Source organism: Schistocerca nitens, chromosome 1 (genome assembly GCF_023898315.1).
Source record: "Schistocerca nitens isolate TAMUIC-IGC-003100 chromosome 1, iqSchNite1.1, whole genome shotgun sequence".
Classification (NCBI taxonomy): domain Eukaryota; kingdom Metazoa; phylum Arthropoda; class Insecta; order Orthoptera; family Acrididae; genus Schistocerca; species Schistocerca nitens.
Window position 1 is genome coordinate 437,983,209 of NC_064614.1, and position 9,592 is coordinate 437,992,800.

The window sequence follows — 9,592 nt, forward strand, 5'->3', positions numbered from 1 at the left end:
ATATACTCCTTTTCTTATGTATATTCAATGTAGAACCATCATAGCTTTCTATATATGTGTGCATATTTCTATATGTGCCCACATTTTCTCCTACAACACTTGGTGGTTCTCACATCATGACAGGCTTTCTAGTCTGTAAGTGTATGTTTGTGTCTAAGTGTATACTTGTGTATACGCGCATGTGTGTTCATGTAGTCTGATTCTTTGGCCCTCTTGTCTAAAAATAAGATGTAGGTTATTAGGAACCACAGAAATAAGGAAGGACTTCAGCGATAGAAGTTTATGAGTATGGAAAGAGGTAAAAAATAGGCAGGTCCTCAAATGAGAAGTAAGAAAGGAAAAAATAGATGTGGATGCTAGAATCGAAGAAGAGAAAGAAGATAGCCCCAAAGACAGGAAACCCTTCCCACCCCCTTTCTCCAGGATCCCTATCTCTCAGGTACTTAAGTGAGACGCCAGAGGAGGTTTCATGTTAAATCTTCTCCTACAGAACAGACTTGTCTCACCTTCACCATCGAGGTCCCCGAAGGAAATCCTAGCAACCCTATGGAAATGACAAATGATGAAGAATCAGGCACGCTTGTTTGTGAGGGTTGTTTGAAAGGTGTGTTGTGTGTTTTGTGTTAGACATGATTTATCTGTTCTTGTAAATTAAGCTTTAAGCTACAATACCCAATCCTTTCAAAATTAATACAAACCCTCCCATCTATATCACATCTGATCACAGGTATAAAATACTCTATACAAAATAGAGAATCTATACACAACAGTATAACAGTCGTTCAGCTAGTCACATTTTATTACATTTTCCACAAATATAATACTCTATTTAGTTTATTTTGTCTAGATATCACCTGTTTTTCTGTGATTCTTTTAAGTTGTTCTCTATTTTATAATCATATTTGGTTTTCTAAGCAATAAGATTCCAGGGTAGTTCTAGATTTCAAAGGATAGATGACAGAATAGTCACTCCGCCCATTAACTCAGAATGTTAACGTCCCTGGGGCATAGATGACAAAATAGTTTAAGATTTTCAAGGAATTTGATGCAGGAAGACTATTTTGGAAGAAACACAAAAAACAACTCGGGATCCGATGTTTGTCACTCTGCCCGTTAACTCAGAATGTTAAAGTCCCTGGGGGATATACAACATGACGTGGCATGGACTTGACTAATATCTGAAGTAGTGCCAGAAGGAATTCACAGGATGAATCCTGCAAGTCATTCCATAAGTCCATAAGAGTACAAGGAACTGGAGGTCTCTTCTGAACAGCACATTGCAAGGCATCAGAGGTATGCTCAATAGCGTTCATGTCTGAGGAGTTTGGTGGCCCAGTCATCAACAGTCTAATGTCGGTGTTGATGGGCCCAGGCAAGGTGTAAAGGTTTGTGTCATGCAGTCATCAAGGGTGCATTAGTGGGCCTTCACCTCTGAAAGACATATTGATGATGTTTCATTGAATGGTTTGAATGCTAACACTTGTTGATGGTCCAGCACTGAAATCTACAGCAATATGCTGAAGGGCTGCACTTCTGTCATGTTGAACAATTCTCTTAGGGCGTCATTGGCCCTGTTCCTGCGGGATCTTTCTCCAGCTGCAGCAACATTGGAGATTTTATGTTTTACCAGATTCCTGATACTCACTGTACACCCATGAAATGGTCATATGGGAAAATCCCCATTTCATCGCTACCTCGGAGAGGCTGTGTCCCATCAATCGTGTGTCGACTATACCACCATGCTCAAACTCACTTAACTCTTGGTAACCTGCCATTGTAGCACTAGTAACCAGTCTACTAACTGCGCCAGACACTTGTTGTCTTATATAGGCATTGGCAACCGCAGTGCTGTATTCCGCCTGTTTACATATCTCTGTATTTGAATACACATGCCTATACCAGTTTCTTTGGCACTTCAGTGCATTTCCCAAGGGAAAGTAGCTGTAATGTGTGATGACAGAAGCAGAGATACAAAAAGCAGACAGGCAATAACAAGAAAATCATTTCTGAAAAAGAGCAATTTTTTAACATGTAATATAAATGTTATGAAGTCTTTTTCTGAAGATATAAGTCTCAAGTTTAGCCTTGTATGGAAGTGAAACACAGATGATAAGCGATTCAGATAAGAAGAGTAGAAGTTTTTGAAATGTAGTGCTACAGAAGAATGCTGAAGATAAGATGGGTGGGTCAAATGACTTATGGGGAGGTAGTGAATAAAACTGGAGAAAAATATATGGAACAAATTAACTAAAAGAATGGATCATTTTATAGGACACATTCTAAGACATCAAGGAATAGGCAGATTGGTAATGGAGGATAGTAGAGTATTGTAGAGAGAGGCCTAGGCATGAGCAATTCCATATGAATGTTGATTGTAGTAGCTATTCAGAGATGAAGAGGCTTGCACAGAATAGAGTAGCATGGAGAGCTGCATTATTTATTCGTTTGAACTTATGAAAATGATAACCATAACAACAACAACAACAACAGCAACAACAAAGGTCTGTATGAGATATTTTTTTAGTACTCAGAGACAGGATATCCCTTATAATATGGCATGGTTGGCAACCCTGATAAATGTAATTGTATCTTCCTAATCTTCCATGAACCAGTAACTCTGTCTGATCTCTCATCATGCTGTATATTTATTATTATTATTTATTATTAATTCCTTTAACTCCTTATGTAGAGCATAGAGCTGCAACAAAGGATCACAATCTTGTTCTTTCTTCTGCTAGTATTTTCACTTCTTCCCATCATATTCCTTGCTGTTGACCTTCTGCTTCAACAGATCATCTCGACATCATTTTGGGTATGCCTCTTCTCCGTCATCCCTGTGGGATCCAATAAAGTGCTTCCTTTGCATTATGTTCATTTTGTCTCCTATGTGTATGTCCTAACCATGTCCACCTTCTGCTTTTTATTTGCAGCTCAATTCACTTCTGGCTGGTTCTTTGACAGAGTATTTCATTAGAGATGACTTTTGGCCACCTTAATACACCCAGGAAGTTCCTCATACATCTATTGTAGAATTTATGCAGTTTATGAATTAGCTGCTTTGTCACTTTCCTTGTTTCACACCGATGTAGAAGCACAGATTTTACATTACTTTCAAATATCTGCCATTTTGTCCTCAATGTTATTTCCTTTGATCTTCAGATAGAATGGAGAGTTGTAAAAGGACCTTTAGCTTTGTTGATGCAGCTGTTAATGTCCTCTGTTGCACCACCATATGGTGTAATCATGCTTTCAAGGTAGCAAAACTTATCCACACTTTTGATTACCTGAGTCCCAAGCTTAAGCTCTGTGGTGTTATCATTTGCCTGCATGGCTTTTGCTTTTTGGCCATTAATTTTCAAACTGACTTTCTTCAGAGCAGATTTCAGATCTTCTAGTTTCTCTTTTATGTTGTTGAAGCTATGGGATAGAAGGCAACTGCAAAATCTAGGTCTTCTAGATTCCATTGCATAGATATTAGGTGTGTAAATGAAATAAACATTTGCAATGACATATATTAAAAACCATTACAAGATGTTCTGATCTTAATTCTAAATGAACATGTAGTTCCTGAGTTGTAACTTTTAGTACTGGTAGTATGTACAACACACTGCTTAACTCCTGAGAAGTATTTTTATTCCTCATGACTCTATTACTCAACACACGAAGTTTTGTTAATGCAGTGTAGAAAATACTGTCAAGCTCTAAGCTTGTGAAGAAGGAACACTTTATGATTGCACAGGAAACGTAAATCTATCATTTTTGGGTTGATTATTAACTAGGTGTTGCTGTCATTGCTACATAGGGTACGAAACAAAATCACCTGACATAAGCACACAGAAGTAAAACAAATATTAATTAGCAGAAAAGAGAATAAGTACAAAGTCCAAATGAGTAGCAGTTGTCACTATGATATATGGATTGTTTAGCTGTATCAGGTAGAAACATAGGAATCTGTTGATATGCCTTGGTGCAATTTATTACGTTGAAAAATTTTGCGCCTGCCAAGACATGAGAGAAGTCAAGTAGATTACAAAATCTACTTGACTATACCTATGAAGTACCACACAAGAATTAAATTTCCTGTAATCTCCACAAAGCCTGAGGGATCCATCCTTCTTTGGAAGTAAATGGATTGGGGAGGAACATGTAGTAGAGGAAGGTCTGATAATTCCTAAATTTAACAGGTCTTCCACAATTTTTTTAGTCTTTTGAAGTCTGCCTTAGCAAATATTGGGGGGCCCTTCCACGGTATGAATGTGATGCTCAGGTCATGTAAAACAATTCCTAGTTGGGTTCTGAATATTTACACTATTCTGGCTTAGTTTTGGGGGTCTGGACTGCACATCAATGGCCTTGTGTTGTCGTTTGTGATAGATGTAAGTGACATCAGGCAACACTGTCTCTCTTAGCCATTGTTTCATCTGTTGATGTGATGGTGATTGACTCTGGCACTGCTGAACAGGTTGCTGCTGCTGTAGTAGCGTAGCTTACACTGATGAGATGGCCATAGCCCTTTCTGCAGCTGCTGTAAAATGACATGGAGCTTGGCATTGCTGGAATAGCTTGTGATGTGTTCATAGACATCATGGTGACAGCAATTTTCCAATCTAGTGTTGTGAATGTAGATGTCTCCATGGTGAACAATGGCTATGTTGCTTCTGGATGCCTTGACTCTTTCCTAGATAATATTGTTAAGTAAATTGCTGATGATTGTAGTGTCCCTCTTGATATTGGCCACGCTTTGGCGCAGATAAGATTCTGTTCACTTCCTGATATTCTAGTTCTCATTCTAACACTGATGCTCACAATGATGTATTTGAACCACTTAAGGCTGTGACTTCCTGACTAACCTCCTGTAACTGTGAGCTCTTGACAACAATGTCACTTTCTGTTTGACATAAGGAGTCCATAAAGTTGCTCCTTCTGCCATGGATTGATAACATATCAGTGAGACCTGCTGGTTCTGTTTCATGCATTGTACAATTTGTACCTGCGTTGCTAATTTTCTTTGTAGCAAGATTTATTGAGAGTTTATAGTGATTCAGGAAGTCTGACCCTATAATTGATACTGGCATTGCAGTAATACAATAATTCCACCCAAAACTGCATTCCAGTCCAAAATCATTTGTTAATAGTTTGCAGCCAAAATGCTATATTGGTGTGTCCTAAACATCAAATATTTTGCACAATTGTAGCTCCATATCCTGTCAATTTGGAGTTATGAGCAGTCACTTTATCCAGTGCACTGATGTGTGGCAGCTGCGATTGATGTGCAAAACTGCAGGGTGGGTTGTATTTACATACCAATGTGCCAAATGCTGCATGGAACCAACTTAAGCATGCTGACTGGTGTTACCATGTAGAAGAGGTTGTGGTGTGTGCATCCATCACCCTGCATTCCAGGTCTTGTGTTCAAAGGTTTTGGCTGTCTCCAGTGGTGTCCATGGAGTCTGTGTCCAGTGCGTCATTGTGTCACTGTTGTGTGTGCTTGGAAGCAATCAGGAAACTCTGAGACTCACCCATCTGTTCATATAAGCCTCACAGCTTGCACTGTGTTAAAGTTACATGTAATAAAACAACCACCTTGGTCTTGAATCTGTTGCAGAGCAAAAAATCATGTCTGGCCAAAACAAGTTTGTTGTTGATAGAACCCCATCACTGGACACTGAAGCTGTTTGCAATGTAGGATTTAACTTTAGACTCCAGATCCTCCACAAAACTGTGTCTGACAAGATGTCAGTTCCTGCAGAGTGACATAGTTGCAGCCATAGTGTCTTATTGTCCAATGTATCCTCATAAAGTACCTGATGCATCTGTAGTTCTGGTTACTTTGATAATCAAGATAATAAGCACTTTTTAAGCATATCAAAAATATTTGATGATGGAGTGCAGCTGTTATCTTGCTCTCTGTAGTAGTGTGTTTACTACACCATTTAACGAAGTCACGAACTTGTGGTTGTCTTCAGTGATACCATAGCTCTGTAGAATTAAATCAACAACACAAAATCATGTTCGTGTGTCTTCCAGTTGAAAGGTTGGCAGTTTAGGTACCGTCATCGCTATCTGCTGCATTTGCTTGTCCATATGTTGCCTGTAGCAGATGTTGTCATGAGAGATAGGTGAAATCTCTTGTAACACTCTTGGTGTAGATGAAAATGCAGGATGACACTAGTACATATTATGTGCTTGTTGCCTGGGTACATTTGAACTTAGAATGTGTGCAACTGGCAATTGCACCAGTAATGGTGTGTGTTGTGATACATCTTACACTGATAATAGAAGCCCAATGTGGTGGCTCCGGTAAACAGCATTGACTAGTCATGTACATAATGAGTACTGCCAGAATCATACACAGGATGATGAAACATTATTCCACACAGTGCATGTAATGAAGCACTAGAATCACAGTTATGGCCCACAGTGGCGCAGGAAATATGTGTGTCTTCATTCTCCTATGATTGCTACACTCACTTTCTTCTTCCACTGTTGGAATTCAAATGTTCTGAAATTCACACATCATAATCATACTTCTGATATTGAGATCTGTGTCATGCTTCTGTGGAATGTACATGTGAATTGCTCACTATACCAGACTCATAATTCCATTGTCTGCCCTTGTCGGGATCACCATTATTGTTCCTTGGATGTAACTTGTATTACTGGTAGTAAATACAACACATTGTTTAACTCCTGAGAACTATTTTTATTCATTATAACTGCATCTCACAACATACGACATTTCATTAACATGGTCTAGCAAACACTGTCAAGCCCAGGACTTATGGAGCTTGTGAAGAAGAAACACTTTTTGGTTGCATGGGAGCATAAATCAGTCATGCTTGGGTCAATTATTAAGTAGCATTTGCAATTGTTTCTTCAAACTTCCTTGTTATATTTCCTCTCTAATGGAATCAGGGTATGGCAAAGATGCATTTAGCAAAGTCAATGCATTCGCAAATCTTTGAAAAAATAATCTCAACAATACAAGATCAATAACAAAAAACAGTAAATGTGCTGAATTAATGCATAAATCAATAAAACTGATGGAGATACCTACATTATTATGTTTGATTTGTGCTGATGTAATGTTATTTGCAATGGCCATGAATTAGATTAGGGATTATCACCTCTGGGAAGGTATAAATAAGTTACCATAAAAGAGGTTAGTAGAAAAGAGTAGATATTATCACTCATGTTGTAGTTACATGGCTGCTATTAGGCATTTGAGCGTGGTATTCAATCTTCAGCTGCTCTAGCTGAGACATGATAGCTGTATTTTGAATGCAAGTTTGCCCCATGTACCCAAGGTACTGATTGCTCCCATCACATTTGAAATTTGTAATTATCTCTCCTAATTTCAAGTTTCAGATAGACTCTGATATAATTAGGAATATTTATTAACTCTTTTTACATTTATGTGGAGAGTGATTTTACTGAATAGAAATATAAGTATGCTTACAGGTGTGATATTTGTAAATTCCAGTAATCTATGTCTACATTGGATTCTTTACTGCTGATCTGCTTTTTGTGGCATATGTCAAAACACTGAGGAATGAGGGAAGATTCATTTCAACCTTTACAATGCAATTTTGTATTCAATATGATTTGTTGGGTTTATAGTAAAGCATTAACATTTAAAAGCATACCAATGGTATTAACACCAAAGTTAAAATTAAAAAATGGAAACTCCATGTAGGGATATCAACAATGTAGAAAAGATAGATTGCTACTTACCATAAAGTTAACAGACTAATTTTCAGACAGGCATAATTAAAAGACACAGCCTTCGTCGGAGAAAGAGAAACACACGCCATTCATTCATGCAAGCAAGCACATATGTGCATGAGGTGCACTTGCTTTTGTGAATTAATGGTATGTGTGTCTCTTTTTCTGACGAACGCTATGGGTGAAAGCTTACATGTAAGTGTCTTTTAATTGTGCCTGCCTGCAACTAAGCATGTTATCTTTATGGTAAGCAGCAATCTATCTTTTTCTATAACATTAAAATTAAGATATTTACTGCAGGTTCAAACACCATTTGTTGGGATTAAAGTCAATCACAATCAAACCAGTACAGAAACCCACTGCATGTAAGTGATGAACTAGTTTGAATCTCAAAACTCATTCAACAGCTGAGCACAGCACAGGAGCATTGCCACGTGACTTCTGTATTAGTTAACCACCTTGGATCATGCCATTCTCTTATTTATAGAGTAGTCTACTGCAGGAAGATTGTTGATACTCAGCTCAAAACTCATTAGCATTGTGACAAACAAGGTGACACATACACAGTCAGGCTCTTGCTGGTAGAGGAAATGTACAGCCATGCACTTACCATGTAAACAGATTATTTATGTGGAGAAATTTGTCATCTACAAAGGCAGATAGGAGTCTGTACACTTGTCATTTAAACAGAGGTATTTATGTGAAGGAAGATGTCACCTCCAAAAGCAGACAGGAGACTCAAATATGATATATGGATTACGAATGGCAAAGAAAATAGCTAGTATCCTTAGGAAATTTTGTCATGAGAATCTGCTGTTAACACAAATATTTCATAATAAGTGTAAAATGTCAAAGTAGTGAACATTACCATATCACCTCTCATGTTTGTGCAACAATGTTACAGATAGCTGATGAGCTGTTCCGACCAAATAGGACCACCTTTGGAATGAGCCTTCCTGACATTGATATACAAAGAGCTAGAGACCATGGTGTGCCTCCGTACAATGATCTGCGTGATAAATGTGGGCTTCCAAGAGCAAATGACTTTGGTGATCTCATTGATACTACCCCTTATCCAGTAAGTGATGCATATATCTCATTATTGCACATTTCTCATAATACTGAATTACGTTATAACCAGAATTCAGTGAATGTGATATAATGTTTTTCTGGTGTATTTTTTAGTTTTAGAATTCTCTGGTGTCTGCCAAGGTCACATCATAAGTTCTCCTTGATATTTTGGCAAACAGGCTTGTTGCCAACTTCAGGTGGTTCCTGATGACTAATACTCTACTCAGGTTGGCATCCTGTGTATGTTGGCTGCTATCCAGTCCAAAGCTCCAGTCCTGTTGCTGTCAGCGCAGGGTTCCATGCCTGACTCAGTTGTAGGCTGCTATTAGACCTCCTTGGACCCTGAGTTCAATGGCCTTATTAATTGCACAGAGCCGAGCCAAGAAGAAACAAAGTGTTCTGGTACACTAAGGTCCACACCCTGTGTGTGGATAATGAGGACTTCAGTTCACAGTTGAGTGTCACCATCCCCATGACCATGAAACTACCACCACCACCACCACAGTGGCTGCATGGACAGCTACAAGAGTAGAATGATGGAGGAGTTAAAAGCCAATGTTTATTGGACACTAACCTGAATGGAGCAGCAGCCATCAGCAACCACATGAAGATGGTAACAAATCTGTTAACCAGAATATCCTACAGAACTTATGACATGACCTTGGCAAACACCTGAGAGTTCTAGAAGTTTCCTGTTAATAAAGCTTTGTGGCTCTAAATAACTTCCCCCCCCCTCCCCCCTCCCGACTCTCTCTCTCTCTCTCTCTCTCTCTCTCTCTCTCTCTCTCTCTCTCTG

At 38.6% G+C, this 9,592-nt stretch overlaps 1 protein-coding gene across 1 annotated transcript in view; it reads left to right on the forward strand.

Moving 5' to 3' along the window:
- The window catches only part of LOC126252957 (peroxidase-like), an 88,982-nt gene extending 80,066 nt beyond the window's left edge, over positions 1 to 8,916 (forward strand). The window contains exons 6-7 of the mRNA XM_049954007.1: positions 8,630 to 8,803; positions 8,911 to 8,916. Of these exons, the coding sequence (XP_049809964.1) occupies positions 8,630 to 8,803; positions 8,911 to 8,916 (180 nt within the window). The remainder of the gene's footprint in view (positions 1 to 8,629; positions 8,804 to 8,910) is intronic.
- The last annotated feature ends 676 nt before the right edge of the window (positions 8,917 to 9,592 follow it).